The following is a 17,096-nucleotide window of genomic DNA, read 5'->3' on the forward strand; positions in this document are numbered from 1 at the left end:
ACCCTTATGTTTGACTGCCCTGGTGCACATCTTACAACCTTCTGCCTGTAGCCAGATGTCATATGAGTGATGTCTGACGCCACCTGATGGTGGGAGATTGCACTGCTGAGTGCATGTAATATTATTCACAAGCATATCACCACACTTATGAGGGCCTTTATTAAATCCACTTTCCACTATTTTAGTCACTTCCTCAGAAAATTAAATCAGATTCTTCAGGCATGACATCCTCTTACAAATCCATGCTGGCTCTGTCCTATAGCAAAACAATTCTGTACTTCCAATGTACACGAGTTAGGGTGGGATTTCTCACCACCCACCACAGTGTGTTTTGCGGTGGCCTGCATCTTCCAGTCCCACTGCTGTCAACAAGCAAGTCCCTTGCTTGCACCCTATGCTGCCGGGGAACCCACAGTGGGGTAAACGTTGACAGTGAGAGCAGAAGATCCTGCTGGCAGGAATGGCCAGAAAATCCTGCTTTGAATCCGTGATAAGTAAAGCGCATAGATGATGTGTGATGGTGGTGAATCTGTGGAACTCTTTGCCGCAGAAGGCTGTGGAGGCCAATTCACTGAATGTCTTTAAGACAGAGATAGATAGGTTCCTGATTAATAAGGAGATCAGGGGTTATGGGGAGAAGGCAGGAGAATGGGGATGAGAAAATATCAGCCATGATTGAATGGCGGAGCAGATTCGATGGGCCAAGTGGCCTAATTCTGCTTCTATGTCTTATGGTCTTATGATAGTAGAAATTATGAACAAGGTTAATTTCAATACAATTCCAATATTCCTCCACTCCCCTAAGTGTCTCCTTACCTGATCTGCACCTCGGCCGGAGATTTTATACAGCTGGGGCTTTCCTTGGAGAGGGGAAGCCCTGCACCCTTAAAGGGAAAGGCCCCCCAACCCCCTTAAAGGGGAAATTCATATTCCGAGGAGGACATGGGAAATTGTATTGTCCTGATCCTAGGACCTCCAATGGGGTTATAACACCCGCCCTTAGAAACAGCAGCAAATTGTGTTTAGAAAGAATAGAACTGTATTTTAAGTTTGATTGGAATTTGATTGCAGGAAATGAGAAGTATGAGGCACTGCTAAAGGAGGCAAAGGAAATGCTAGAAAAAGAGACATCTGAAAGCAATCTGCTCAGCCGCCCTGAGACTACAGCAGGAGAACTGGGTTCAGCCAACAGCCTCTCTTCTGTAAGTTGCTTTCTTTTTTCACTACAAAACTGTTTACAAAAAGGTAGAATACAGTTTTTCTTTGCAACATCGGGGAAAGAATGCACTTCGGTAAAACCATTTTCTTCCATTATTTTGTTCAGTTACTTTGCATTTTTCCTTTCCTGTTTCCTCCCCTCTACTTTGTTGGGCTACTGTTGCTTTGCCTCAGTCATCCCTGTCCAAATGATTTTGCTTCTTTGAGTCCGGTGAGTTTTTATTTTGTTTGTTCATAGGATATGATTGTCACTGGCAAGGCTTGCATTTATTATAAAAGCAAAATACTGTGGATGCTGGAAATCTGAAATAAAACCAGAAAATGCTGCACAGTACCAGCATATGTGGGAGAAACAAAGGGCGGAATTCAACCAAAACATTTCTAAGTGTCATTCTGAGCACAATGGGCAAGGTCTTTCTCACCGTTTGATTCGCCAGACTTGCGCCTCAGCGCCTCGCCACTAACAAGGAGGCGTTGCTCTTAAGTGCTCCCTCACCACTCACTCCAGTCAGCACACAAGCAAGGCAGCGTGCAGGGAGGGCTGACCTCACAAGGATTCATGACGTTGTGGATGCAAGACGGGACATCTTGTTCCCCCAATGGGGTCGGAGGACCAGCAGCAGGGTCACCAATAGCGTCTGGGAGGCAGTGGCAGGGTAGCGGCTGTCAGTGTGGGCAGCATGACCAGGAGGATTACTGTACAATGTAGGAAGAATACCAACGACCTCCACCAAGCTGCAAGGGTATGTTACCACCTCTCTCCTGGCATCAGTTCCACCACACCCTCTGGCATCCAGCAACACAACCCCTTCATGTCCAGTTACAGTGCCCACACAAGCTACCCTGATCCCCCTGATCCATCAAGCCTGCAACTCACAAAGCCCTCTCTTTGTCATCACAGAAGAAAATAGCCCAGAATAAGAAGGGGGGGCAGAGTACAAGAGATCCAAGCCCTCACTCCCTGGAAGAAACATGTCCTGGAGATCCTGGGGTTAACTGAGGAGAGAGAAAACATCGACAGCGAGGTTGGTCTGCGGCAGAGGTGAAGATCCACTGCCCCTTCGCCCAGCTAACTTGTCTCAAATGAGGTGTTCATGTCGGACAAAATAATCCTTCCCTGTCCTTCCCATGTCCATTTTCTCACAGGATCTCCATCTGATGGGGCTGGTCCATCCGGAGTCATTCACCTCCGCCGCCACCAAGAGAACACCTCGGAGGTGGACACAGGAACATCCAAGGGAGTCAGCAGTCGGAGGTCTGCTGGATCCCAGGACTCTGCTAGGTCCCGGTCAGATGCCTAGCCTCTGGACAAGGTTATCTCAGAGCTGATGTAGATGCTAGGTCATGGCCGTGTGATTCAGGAATGAATGTCAGCGACATTCCAGAGATTATGGAGCCAATTGGAGGAGTCTCAAAGACTACGGGCACAGGAGATGATGCCGACAATGGGTGGCACCAAGACCAACACTGCTAGAATCAGATAATCATAGAATTTACAGTGCAGAAGGAGGCCATTCAGCCCGTCGAGTCTGCACCGGCTCTTTGAAAGAGCACCCTACCTAAGCCCACACCTCCACCCTATCCCCATAACCCAGTAACCCCACCCAACACTAAGGGCAATTTTGGACACTAAGGGCAATTTAGCATGGCCAATCCACCTAACCTGCACATCTTTGGACTGTGGGAGGAAACCGGAGCACCCGGAGGAAACCCACGCACACACGGGGAGAACATGCAGACTCCACACAGACAGTGACCCAAGCCGTGAATCGAACCAGGGACCCTGGAGCTGTGAAGCAATTGTGCTAAGCATCATGCTACCGTGCTGCCCAGGGTGGCGACCACAGTCGAAAGCCTGGAGCATGATGTCAGTGTCTGAGTGGTGGTGTTCAAGGCATGGCTCAGTCTGTGAGGACCATGGCTGAGGGCCTCGACATCATGTCCCAGTCACTGAGGGACGTGTCCGAGATGCAGGTGGGCATTGCTAGGACACTGAAGATCATAGCGCAGTCACTGAGGAGCATCGCTGTGGGCATCAACACCATGGTTCAGGAAATGGGTCGGCACCAAGACTGGCAGAGACAGATGACTCAGATACCTCTGGAGCTCATTCTAGCTGACCCTCCATCCCATGGAGACTACCAGGGCCTTACGGGCACCGTCAGGGAGGAGGAAGTGCTGGAGGGCAACCTCTGAGGTCTGCTATCATGGAGATGACAGCGGCTTCCAGTTCTTGTGAATCCCCCCCTCCTGACACCGGCGCATCTCAAGGGTAGCAGGCAGAACAAGGGCCCGGGGCTGGAGTGAGCGACACCAGTAAGTCGGTCGGGGCCCTCCGGCTCCAGGCCCTCCAGAGGACGCCCGCCAAGGGCGTCAAATATCACAGGGTGCGAAAAGCAGCAGACTGCCAACTCTGATGTGCTTCCTGGATGGGCCACCTAGACTAAGTGGGCACAAGATGGGGTGTGGGGTTCACAATCTGTTGGTAGGAGGAATGGAAATATCCAAGTTTCACTATTAAAACATGTTACACCTGATACATGTGAAGCCTCTGTCACATTAATCTTCACAACGGGACTGCTCCAACCCCTGTTGCCCTACCCTCCCACTGCCCACCCCTCGCTCCCATGCGCGCCCCCACCATCCCCCCCCATCCCCACCCCTGAGGCACAATGGTCCAAGATCAAAGGCCCCCGCTGCAGACTCTGTTCAGAGGATGGCAGCAGAAAGACAGGAGTCAGACTTTGGCATAAACTGAGGAGCACCAGAGTTTACCTCACAGTGAGTGATCATCAATTTCCTGCCTATTGACCCGCGAACAATACCGACACAGGCCCAACACCCTGGGGGGAATGTTACACAGACCCTGGGAGGTGGAACAGGGTAGTCAGCGGGAAAGAGGGGGTGGGGGGGTGGAAGGGTCGGGAATGGGATGTGAGGGGTGGAAGGAGGGGAATGGAGGGGTCTGGAGGGGAATTTTGGGGGATTAGCTGATGATCAAAATCTCATCCTTTGAGAAGCAGGCGAGGATGAGGGCTCAGGTGGTCCTCCTTTCTCCTCCAGCATGACACCCCGTTGCTGTGCCAGTTGTGGATGGCACAGCATACCACCACAAAGCGGGAGACTTTCCGGGGGATGAACTGTACCGCAGCACCAGAGTGGTCCAGATATCGGAATCACATTTTGAGCAGTCCGATGCAGCACGGGTGCTAACATGGCCCTCATTATATCGGGTGTCCACATTGGTCTCTGTCCTCTACACTGTCCTCATCAGCCACGACCTCAGCGGGTACCACTTATCCCACAAGAGCCAACCCAACATCCTGGGGTGGTCCTCTAAGATGCTGGGGATCTCAGCGTGTCCCAGTATGTAGCTGTCATGCATGTTCCCTGGGAAGCATGCATACATGTGTGTAATGTGGGGGTGATGGTTGCACACGCGTTGAACATTCGGGGAGTAGAGCACCTTCCTGTTAATGGGAATTCCTTTCCGAGGCGCTGCGGAGCATGTCCCAGTCTCAGGTGGGCATTGCTGAGGCGCTGCGGAGCATGTCACAGACGCTGGGAGACATGTTCCAGTCTCAGTTGGACCTTGTCGGGATGCTGCAGAGCATGTCTCAGATGCAGGTGGACAATGATGAGGCACTGAAGATCATATCCCCCCCACTCTCCCCACCCCCCGCCGACTACCGTGAGTCTCAAAGTCAGCATGCGGAACAAGGTGCAAGGCAGGGCATGTTACATCAGCGAGTAGGTCGGGGCCCTCCAGCCCCGGGCCCCCAAAGGACGCTCGCCAGGGGCATCAAAGGCCATAGGGTGCGTTAAGCAGTGGCTGCCTCCACCTCCGAAGTTCATCAAGCGAAACACCTAGATGTAGTGGCAGAGCACGGAGGGCTAAATAGATAGAGGATCACAGAGAAGGCACTGGGGTGGAGAAGGGGATGCAGTGAACGGAGGGTGGCACCATCAGGGGCTAGGAGCAGTTGGGGTCATTACTGTACAACAATAAAACACGTTGCACTCCTGACATGTGAAGTCTCTGGCACATTATACCTCAATGCCGTCTGAACTCCAACCTCCTGCCTCAGCCCATGGGCACAGTGGTCCTGGATCCCTGTCTCCCTCCTGCCAAATTCAAACCACATGTAGGTGATGGGTGTGAGCGCGTGCTTAGCTGAGTGACAGGAGTCAAACTGTGGCATAGTGAGGAGCACCGGGTGCTCAGTTCACAGCGGTTTATCATCATCCTCCTGCCCTCGACATGGACCGGCTGACACCGGCCATCATTCTGGAGTGATTTAACATAGACCCTGAGAGGGTGGAACAGGGCGATCTGGTGGTGGGGGGGGCACAACGGTGGGTGGGGTGAGGGTTGAATGGCGGACAAAACCACGTCCTATATGAAGTGGGAGAGGAGGAGGGCCTCCCTGGACCTCTGGGCTTGCCGGACCCTAGCCGCTGCCGCCTGCCCTCCATCCTCTGGCTGGTCCTGCGAGTGCTCCCTGGGCTGGTCCTCCGGCCCCTCCTGGTCCGGCCCCTCCTCATCCTCTTCCTTGGAGGTGGCAGCATGTTCCTCCCCATTCACCTCCAGTATGTCGGCCTGCTGCTGTGCCAGGTTGCGGGGGCACATCAGACAACAATAAAGTGGCGACCCTCCGGAGGGTGTACTGCAGGGCATCACCAGAGCTGTCGAGCCATCGGAACCACATTTTGACCAGTCTGATGCACTGCTCAGTGACAGCTCAGGTGGCCACATGGGCCTCGTTATATTGGTATATATATACCATGCCATTATACCTTCCCATTCACAGTTCTGTTTTTCCCTGGCCCATTGCAGGGCCGTCTCTTTTTCCACAAACTTGCGGAGTCTTATGATCACGGCTCATGGCGGCGCCCTTGCTCTTGGCTTCTGCCTTAGAGACCTGTGCATTCTATCCACCTCTGGGACTTTGTTCAGCACACCCTCCGCCACCAGCCCTGCCAGATATACCTCATGGCACTTGTGCCAACCACTCCTTCAGGCAGGCCGACGATGTGCAGGTTCTTCCTTCTCGACCTCATCTCTTGTTCTTCCACCTTTGCTCTCAACGTCTTGTAAAGATCTCTTAAGAGCCTCACCTCTGCCTCCAATGCCACTACCCGATCGCTGTGGCCTGACATCCCCCTCCATCTCTCGGATCTGTGACCCCTGTGCCTCCCATCACTTTTTGATCCTTTCCATCGTACCCTTCAGGGGTGCCACAGCCCTATCGATGGCCTTCGATCGGTCCTCCTGCATCTCTTTCCTTTGTTGACGGAACTCATCCTTGATGAAAGCCATCAATTGTTCCATCTGCGGCTTTCCAACCTGCCCTGGCCCTTCCTCCTGCACCATCTTTCCAGTAGCTGGTGCGCCACAGGTCTCTTCCAACTCCTTGGCCAGGCCTTTCACCTTCTGCTGGGTTTGGTAACCAGCAGACATGCCACACCCAGGGGGAACTTATCCTCCAACCTTCAGCTACACTTTTCCATCAAAGTTTCTCCCATTCTGAGGTAAAAAGAGTTATTTTCTATGCCCTCAAACAAGAGCTGCCCTGTATGAAATCACTCGCGCCATGGCCGCCACTGAAAGGCAAAGCTACCATAGTTTCCCATCAGGGAGGCCCCAGGTCATTTTGGGAGGCAGGTGACTGTCTGTGGAACTTCATGTCCTCTGGAAGGAATGAAGGAATGGTTAGACACAATTTTTCCCAATACTGAGGCAGGATATTCAGCACATCTGCAAGCAATTCAAGAAAATCCCAGACCACACCCGAATGATAACAAATTTCCTCCCCTCCCATTCCCGATGGTGTCGGTGGTATTGACACCTATTAAAAGATTACACCAATTGGGGATGTAACTACTGCTAAACATCCTTGAATATTAGAAAGAGCGAATTGCTGTGTTTTTGTCATGCAGCATGGTGATGTTGGTCTGCAGTATACTAACAAACAGGCGGATGTTAAGTTGATTTTTGTAAGGAGGGATGGATTTTCTGTAAAAGCAGAAAACAATGTGAATTTGTTGCTTTGGACGCCCTGCGCTCCTTTGCTCAACACTAATTGCTGTCAGGGTGCTCTGATTGAAATACACTTTGTTACGAATATTAAATTACAAATCCTTTTCTTTTGACAGTTTTGTGTACTTATTGATATTCTGTCTTTCTGACCTTCACAGTATGACTCCCTGCTGCAGATGGAGGCTGATCGCTTATTGATTATGGAGTTCAGTCTGGCTCAAAAGTTGACTCTTTTTTCTCACAGCGTTACGTCTGGAGGACACAAGGGTTTGTCTGGGTAGGTTTATTGTAATTAGTACATTTGGAATTTCTACTTCATGAAACAATACCTACGCCCACCATTAATTTTCTCTCAGCAGTATTCTTCACTTCATCGACACTGCTAATGTCGCAATCAATCTATGCTCAATCTATCTACTGATTAACATTTGTTGACTCATCAGCCAGAATTCCTCAGCCGTTTGCTGGTGGCGGAATTCTCTGGTGCCACCAGCAGCACCCCCCCTGCAGGTTTCCCGGCAGCATGGGATGGCGTCAAAGGGAATTCCCATTGACAGCGGCCGGAGCAGAGAATCCTGCCACCAGCGAGCAGTGCGCCACCTCTCAACGGCGAGAAACACGTGGCTAGTAGGTCGGAGAATCTGCCCATCCTCTTGGAGATCTTTTTCGATAAGACATTAAACCAGGAGCCCAACTTTCCTCTTGAGTGGATGTAAAATATCCCCACGTCGAAGAAGAGCAGGGAGTTCTACCCAATGTCCTCGTTAGTATCCTTTTCTCCAACCAACAGCCAAGACCAAACAATCTGACCATTAACATGTTGCTGTATGTGGGACCTTGCTGTACAAAAATTGGCAGTAATCTTTAATAGGTGCCGCATTTGCTTCTGAATCAGATGATTTCAAGTTTAAGCTATATATCAGAGACCTTTTAAAAAATATTTTTATTAAGGGATTTATTTGTATGCATTAAGCATAACCAAAAAGAGAATAAACAGGAAATCTTAGTACAAATACATAATACCCCACTGCCCCACCCTCCCTGCCGTTCCCCTCCACTCAACCTGTCTTCCCCATTTTAACCCCTATTCCTCCCCTCCACCCTCGCCCCCTGCTGACGTCTTTACTGTCTTTGAAGAAGTTGATAAATTGTTTCCATTTCCGGGGAAACCCATCCACTAACCCTCTCAAGGCGAGCTGATTATTTCAAGCCTCGGGAATTTTGCGAGGTCGCTCACCCACACCCCCGACTTCAGGGCACCCCCCGAATCTCTCCACTCCAACAAAAATCTGTCTCCGGGTTACCAGGGAGGCAATGGCCAAAACGGCGGCCTGTCTTGTCCCCTGGACTCTCGGGTCTGCCAACACTCCAAATATCGCCACTTCTGGACTCGGGACAACCTTCACCTTCAGCACCTTGGATACTACGCCTGCGAACCCCTGCCAAAACCCCTTCAGCTTCCAGCATGCCAAAACATGTAAACATGGTTCGCGGGCCTCCCCGCGCACCGCCCTCACCTGTCTTCCACCCCCTCAAAGAACCTGCTCATTTTGGCCACCGTCATAGGCTACTTTGAACCTGAACCGTTCCAGTACTTCCCACAGATATACCCATTCTACCCGATCAAAAGCCTGCTCCGCATCCATAGCGACCGCCACCTCCACATTCTGTCCCTCCAAAAGTGGACTACTTTGAATTGAAAAGGGCTAAGCCGAGGACACAACGAGGATGCATTTACTCTCCTCAAAGCCTCCTCGCACAACCCTGCCTCCATTCTCCTCCCCAGCTGCTCCTCCCAATTCCGTTTAACTTCTCCTATTGGGGCTCCCTCCCAGTCCATTAACTCCTTTTAAATCTCCGACACCCTAGCCTCACCAACTCCTGCTGTCGATACCATCTTGTCTTGCAGCACTGGGGGAGGAAGTTGGGAAAATACGGCTTCCTAACATCATCCCACACCTGTAAGTACCGGAACCCATTCCCGCTGGGCAGGAATACACCTCTTCAAATTCCTCTAAACTGCTCCCCACAAATGGGTCCCCAAACCGTTCGATCCCTGCCCGCTGCCACCCCCGATATCCCATGTCAAACCCCACCCCTCTTGCTAATCGGTGCCCACAGCGAGGCACCCTCCAACCTCAGATGATGCCGCCACTGTCCTCACCCCGTCACGGCCGCCACCACCATCGGGCTCATGGAGTACTTGGCAGGTGAGTACGGCAGCTGTCAACAGTGCCCCTAAGCTTGTGCCCTTACAAGAGGCTGCCTCCATTCGCTTCCATGCCAACCCCTCCCCCATTACCCACTTCCTAACCATGGCTATATTCACTGCCCAGTAATAGTTCATTATATTTGGCAAGGCCAAGCCCCCCACCCTCCTGCATCCCTGTTCCAACAGTACCATCATCACCCGTAGGGATTTCCCCGCCCACAAAAACCCCCAAATCCAAGCATAATTTTCCTGAATAAGCCTTTGGAACAAAGATCTGAAGGATCTGGAAAACAAATAAGAACCTCGGAAGTACCGTCATTTTCACGGTCTGCACCCGCCCCGCCAGCGACAACGGGAGCATGTCTCTTAAAATCCCCCTTCATTCGCTCCACCAACCACGCCAAATTCAATTTATGTAGTTGTTCGCACCCCCACGCCACCTGGAAACCCAAGTACCTAAAGCTTGTCTACCGCTATAAACAGCAGCATGCCCAACTTCCTTTCCTGCCCCCTTGTCTGGCTCGGAAAGACCTCACTCTCCCGCATGTTTAATTTATATCTGGAAAACCGGCCCAATTCCTCTAAGATGCTCATGATTTCCCCAATACCTCCCAGTGGATCTGATATATAAAGCAGCAGATCTCCCGCGTATAGCGAGACCCTTTGCTCCACCCACCCCGCATTATCACTTTCCAACTCCTTGACGCTCTCAGCGCCATTCCCAGTCGCTATATCGCCAAGGCAAAAAGTAACAGGGAAAGTGGACATCCCTGCCTTGTCCCACGATGAAATACCCAAACTCACCCGATTCGTCCTTACACCCGCTACTGCGTCCTATACAGAAACCGGACCCAACCCACAAACCCCAGCCCGAACCTGAACCGTTCCAGTACTTCCCACAGATATACCCATTCTACCCGATCAAAAGCCTGCTCCGCATCCATAGCGACCGCCACCTCCACATTCTGTCCCTCCAAAAGCATCATTATCACACTCCAAAGTGTATTATGGAGTTCACCTGACTTATAACATTTTATAAGTTGAATTTGGCTAGGATGAGCACCTTCATTTGCTCCACCAACCACACCAAATTCAATTTATGTAGTCCCCCACGCCTTTCCTTCACGTGTGACTCAACAGTCTTCCTCGGCACTTCAAAATAAGGTTTATTCGAAGATCTTAGTTAGCATTTATATATAAACAAACAGCAAGAATTTTTATCAATTGCAAACATAAGGGCACCACCCAGCTACAGTAATCCATGTATAACACTTAATTAATTCCCCCTTAACTGTTCCAATTCAAAAACAAAATCCCATAAACCAAAAACCCCTTCTCAAGGACGTGGCCCAGCACTCTGCATTTTCACTTGAATAAGACTGGCTTTTCCTGAGATTCTGACCCTGTCTCACCAGCAGGTTTAAACCCTTCCGGAAAGCAAACTATATCTTTAAAGTTACCAAGCAGGTGACTATAATCAATGGGTTTATTCCTGGAACAACTCTTTAAAATGAAACAAAACACTTCTTTCTCCCTGATTCCACAGCAGTCAAAACAAAGGCGAAAGCAAAAACAGCTCTCTCAGCCACTGCCCAGCTCCACCCACAAAATGGCGTCACTGAAGCCATGTGATAAGACAAAAACCTTTCTTAAAGGGACTCTCACATGACACAATAAGCGACTAACGTTTGCTGACAGATGCTTCCCCTTTACACAACCCCGTCTGGTCTTCCCCTATTACCCCCGGCACACAATCCTCAATCCGCCAGGCCAAGAACTTTGCCAGCAGTTTGGCATCCACATTTAGCAGCGAGATCGGGTGCGAGGACCCATACTGCTCCGGGTCCTTATCTGTCTTCAAGATTAAGGATATTGAAGCCTGCAATAACATAGGGGGTAGCTCCCCCATCTCCCTCGCCTCATTGTAAGTCCTTACCAGCAGGGGACCCAGCTCCCTCAAATACCTCTTGAAAAATTCAACCGGGAACCCATCTGGGCCCGGGGCCTTCCCTGCCTGTATCGCCCCCATGCTTTCCATCACTTTCACCAGTCCAATGGGTGCCCCCAGCCCCTCTACCAGGTCCTCCTCCACCTTGCGGATCTCCAATCAATCCATAAATCACCTCATTCCCTCTCCCCCAGCCGGGGGCTCCGATTCATGTAACCTTTTGTAGAATTCCTCAAAAACCACATTCACCCCCATCGGGCCCCAAACCACTCTTCCTCTCCCATCCTTCACCTTTCCGATCTACCTGGCCGTCTCCTGCCTCCTGAGTTGGTGAGCCAGCATCCTGCTCGCTTTCTCCCCATATTCATGCATTGCCCTCCTGACCCTTCCTAACTTCCCACTGCCTTCTACGTAGACACCAGCCCGAACTCCACCTGGAGCTTCTGCTGCTCCTTCAACAACCCTCAGGACCCTCCCATCCACTGGCAAGATCTCCTCCACTAACCTAGCCATCTCTTCCCGCTTCGTCCTATCACTATGATCCAGATCGACATAAACTCCCTTCTGACCACTGCCTTAAGTGTTTCCCAAAACGTGGCGGGCAAAACGTCACCCGTACCATTCAGCTCCACATACCCCCTTCACTCGCTTATGCACATCCTCATCCGCTAATAATCCCATGTCTAATCTCTACTGCGGGTGCTGGCCCCCCGATCCACTTGCAAGTCCACCCAATGTGGCACGTGGTCAGAGACCACAATCACTGAATACCCCGTATCAGCCACCCCCACCAGCAGTGTCTCATCCACCACAAAGTAATCGATCCGCAAGTACACCCTATGCACATGGGAGAAGCACAAGAATTCCTTCACCCTCAACCCCCTAAACTTCCACGAGTCCACCCTCCCATGCGCTCCATAAACCCACAGAGCTCCTTCGCCACCGCCGACACACTCTCCAACCGCGGACTCGATTTGTCCAAACTTGGCTTGATAACCATATTAAAGTCCCCGTCCTCCCCCTTAATCAGCTGCAAGTGCAGGTCCAGGATCTTCCCCAACCCCGCCTCATGAATTCGACATCATCCCAAGACCACTGACATCTCCTCCAATTACCCGCTCACCATAACGAACCTTCCCCCGAATCTGCTGCTATATTCCCCACCTCAAACACTACCCGCTTATTTTTCAGCACTGCCACCCCCCTTCATATCCAATCCTGAATGAAAGACTTGCCCTACCTACCCTTTCCTTAGCGTAGTCTGCTCCCCAATCTTCAAATGTATTTCCTGTTAAAATGCCACGTTCGCCTTTGAGCTCCTCAAGTGCGAGAACACATGCGACCGTTTGATTGGCTCATTCAGACCTCTCACATTCGATTTGACAAACCTGGTTGGGGAGCGCCCCACCCTCCTCCCCTGCTGATCAACCATAACCCTTCTTGGGTCAACCTTCGGCCTGCGTCACGGGACGATCGAGGCCCACCCTCGGATGTCCACCGGCTCCAAATCCCTGCTTATTGCATGTCGATAGCCCCACCCCATCAGCAGTCCCCCCCCCCCCCCCCCCACTCCTCTGAACAAAACAACAGTCCCATCCCCCTGCAACACTATAACCACCTTCTCATCCCCCCACTGCGCTCCCTTGAACAAGCTCACCCAGTTAGCTTGGCAGCTCCTGCCCGTGGCGCCAAGCATCCTACCCCCCCACTGATTCCCCTCCATCCCGCTCGCACGCTTCCATAGTGCAATTAACAAATACAATAAGAAAAAGGAGCACTGACACTCCATGGTCCTCCAGCATCCCACCAAAGAGCCGCACAAAAAAAACGACCCCTCAAAGACGAGGTTCTCCCCTGACCATCACCCAAAGGAAAACAAAAGTAATAAAACAAGAGAAAGGCGGGCAGCACGGTGGCGCAATGGGTTAGCCCTGCTGCCTCACGGCGCTGAGGTCCCAGTTCTAGGTCACTGTCGATGTGGAGTTTGCACATTCTCCCTGTGTTTGCATGTGTTTCGCCCCCACAACCCAAAGATGTGCAGGCTAGGTGGATTGGCCACGCTAAATTGCTCCTTAATTGGAAAAAATGAATTGGGTACTCTAAATTTATTTTAAAAAGGCAGAAAGAAGCAACATCTCCTCACACTTCCTCCAAGTTCAATGTCACTCAAGAGCTCCATTGCCTCCTCCGGTTTCCCAAAATAATGCCGTTGTGGGTCACCCAGAGACGGGCCGGGTACAGCATCCCGAATTTCATCGCCTTTTTAAGGAGGGCAGCCTTGACTCAGTTGAATCAACTCTCCTCTTGGCCAGTTCTGCACCCAGGTCTTGTTATACCCAGCTTGTTACCCTCCCAGATACATCTCCTCATCTGCCTGGCCCACTGCAAGATCTTCTCTTTGTCCAGGAACCGATATAGCCTCACCACCATCGCCCTTGGTGGCTCATTCACCTGCGGCTTCCTCATCAGCGCCCTATGTGCCCGATCAACCTCCAGGGGCAGGTCGAAGGCCCCCTCCCCCATTAGCTGCTTCAGCATTTTGGCTACATATGAACCTGCCTCCACTCCCTTTATGCTCTGACATTCCCACAATTCTCAAAGTTTGCCTCTGGAATGAGTTCTCCAAATCTTCCACTTTCTCCTTGACCCACTTCTGGGTCTCCCTCAACATCCCAATTTTGGCCGCCAATGAGTTCAACTGCTCCTTGGATCGCCTGGCTCTGGGTCTCCAGCCTCAGCTCCACACAGTCGATCCACCACCTTCGCCAAGTCCTCCTGAGCCTCCCTCCTCTGCTGGCTGAACTTCTTGTTCAGAAAGTCCGCCAACTGCTCCGTCTACCTTTGGGCTGGTAGGGGCGACCCCTTACTCTCCGCCATCTTCCCCTGTGTCGCACAAAGAGTTTCTTGCTCTTGCAACTCCTTCCTTCTAAACCCACTTCTGGTCCACAAATCCATCCACTGACCCCACCAGTGGAGTATAACTTTCCTTCACCACCTCTACACCTTTTATATTCCAAAACATCCGCCCGTCAACCGGGGAAAAGGACCGAAAAAAATGCCTAGAACGGCTGCTGCCAAATGTGTGACCACTCACTCCATGGCCACCACTGGAAGTCCTATATATCAGACACTTGAGCACATAATCTTGGCTGACATTCGACTGCAATAATGAGGTTGCACTGCTGCGCTGTACCGTTGGAAGTGTTGTCATTTGAATGAAATTTCAAACTGACCATCTATCTCGTCCTCTGAGGAGAATGAAAAAGAATCAAGGGCAGAGTAGAGGAGTTCTTCAGAGGACCATGACCAAAATCTTATTCCTCACCCAACAACTGAAACTAATGATCTGTCATTTATTTAATTGCTGTTTGTAGGACCTGACTCTTATGGTGGTAACAGGACTCAGCAGAGAGTTTGGTAAAGTTCAGCAGTTTTATTCAAGTGTATGCAAGGAGAGCTCCACTTCCAAGAAGGCAGCAGGGTTCTCTGACAAATGCATTCCACACTACAGCACATATACATAGGAGGGCATGCCTTTAGGCACGTCACAGGGGTTCTGCATGACAGTGTACATCTTGTGCAACCACAAATGATACCCACTTTCAGCTGTACTTGCTATGGAACATACTTTTCCCCTTCCCAAGTTCTACTGTATCTACTCTATTATCTCGTATCAACACCCTACCTATATATAAGTTACTACGATTCCACGTTGTCTTTGATTAATCAATGCTTCATTTCGCTGTAACATTATTGTGCATAAATGGGCAGCTGTACTTTTACCATGAAAACAACGGCTATAAAAGTGTTCAAATCATTGTGAAGCACGTTGGGACATCCTGAGTTTGTGAAAGCTGCAATATCAATGCAAGTTCTCTATTTGCTTTTTAGGCTTTCTGTACTGTTATATCTCTGAGTTTGCCACAAAGAGAAAGGGTATGTCTGTGCAACGCTTTTGAACTATGACAAACACAATGACAGATTTTATTAAAATGTGTTGCTCATACAATCTAAGATGACTAACTGAAGCCCACGCTGACGTCACTACAGATCACCAGCAGGGATGTGTTCTCTGATACATAACACCCCATCCACTTTATTGATCCAGTACAATGATAATGATTTAACATTCATATATCAGACCCACTTATGCTTTACCTATATACATATCCAACTTGATGAGACAGTCTCATTCCTTTTGCTTTGTATTCAACATTCTGGAACCTGGCTACTCGCAACCTTGGCAGAGTCCTCTGTTCCGAAGTATCTCTATCTTAATTTCCAATGGGGAATACCTTTTGAGAAGTTTCAGCAATTTCACTTAATGAAGCTAGTAGCTGATCAGTATGATGTCACCAAACCCTTTCATCGTTCACAATGTATGATATTGGACCTGTCTTTTCTCGGATCATGGCAAATACTAATTTCTCTTTGGTGTAGCTTCTACATAGCACTCACGCTTCTGGATTGAATACTCGCTTTTCAGAGTTTTTTTCTCTCCTATCAATCTGTGCTTGCTGCCGTTTGACAATCTCTGAAGTAACAGGTGGTATCAAAAGATAAACTGTGTTCACAGTTTCCTTTTGAACAGCAGCATTGCTGGTGAGCTTTGTGTTGTCGTGTTCCAGTAAGATATTTAAGAATTTGTTGACTCTTCTTGCCAATGTACCCTGGTCCTTTGATAGTTTGATAGAATCCTTCAATGATTGAACAAAACGTTCAGCTGACCCATTGGTATGGAACTGACTTAGATGTGGTGTGTCCCATTTCCCTTCAGGTCATCCTCAAACCCCTTCGCAGTGAACTGAGTACCAACATCACTTACAATCTTCTCTTGTGTAACAAATCTTGTGAATATTTCATCTAACTTCCCAATGGTCTTTCCTGTCTTTGTGGATTTCACGATCACTACTCCCAGCATTTAGAGTGTGCATCCACAATCAATAGGAATATGTGTGGCTTGTGTGGGTATAGAAATCAGGGAGAAGATCTGTGATAAAATTAAAGAAATTAACATAGACAAAGAGGAGGTTTGAATGGTCTGTCATGTTTAAAAGTAGACAAATCTCAAGGGCCAGATGAAATGCATCCCAGGGTGTTGATTAAAGCAAGGGAGGAAATAACAGGTGTGCTGGCAATAATTTTCAATTCCTCTGTGGCACAGGAGAGGTGTCGGAGGAATGGAAGATAGCCAATGGGGTATCATTATTCAAGAAGGGAGGACGGGCAAACCACAAAACTACAAGTTAGTTAGTTTAACCTCAGCGGTGGGGAAATTATTGAAATCAATTCTGGGAGACTAAATTAAACTGCATTTGGAGAAGTAGCGATTAATCAAGATCATGGTTTTGTTCAGGGGAGGTCATGTCTGCAAACTTGATTGAGTTTTTTGAAGAAGTGACCAGGTGTGTAATTGAGGGCAATGTAGTTGATGTAATCTACTGAAACTTCAGCAAGACTTTTGATAATGTACCACATGGGAGACTGATAGTTAAGTCAAGAGCCCATGGGATCCAAGGAAATCTGGCAAATTGGATCCAGAATTGGCTGAGTGACGGAAAGCAGAGGATGATAGTTGAGGGGTGTTTTTCTTCCTGGAAGCCAGTGTCCAATGGGGTTCCACAGGGATAAGGGTTGGGACCTTTGCTGTTTGTGGTTTATATAAATGATTTGGACAT

At 49.7% G+C, this 17,096-nt stretch overlaps 1 protein-coding gene across 1 annotated transcript in view; it reads left to right on the top strand.

The window, feature by feature from the left end:
- The window catches only part of hydin (HYDIN axonemal central pair apparatus protein), a 1,604,351-nt gene that overhangs the window by 830,321 nt on the left and 756,934 nt on the right, over positions 1-17,096 (top strand). The window contains exons 31-32 of the mRNA XM_072518656.1: positions 1,072-1,202; positions 7,417-7,535. Coding sequence (XP_072374757.1) covers positions 1,072-1,202; positions 7,417-7,535 — 250 coding nt within the window. The remainder of the gene's footprint in view (positions 1-1,071; positions 1,203-7,416; positions 7,536-17,096) is intronic.

The sequence above is a fragment of the Scyliorhinus torazame genome, chromosome 10, assembly GCF_047496885.1.
Source record: "Scyliorhinus torazame isolate Kashiwa2021f chromosome 10, sScyTor2.1, whole genome shotgun sequence".
Lineage (NCBI taxonomy): Eukaryota > Metazoa > Chordata > Chondrichthyes > Carcharhiniformes > Scyliorhinidae > Scyliorhinus > Scyliorhinus torazame.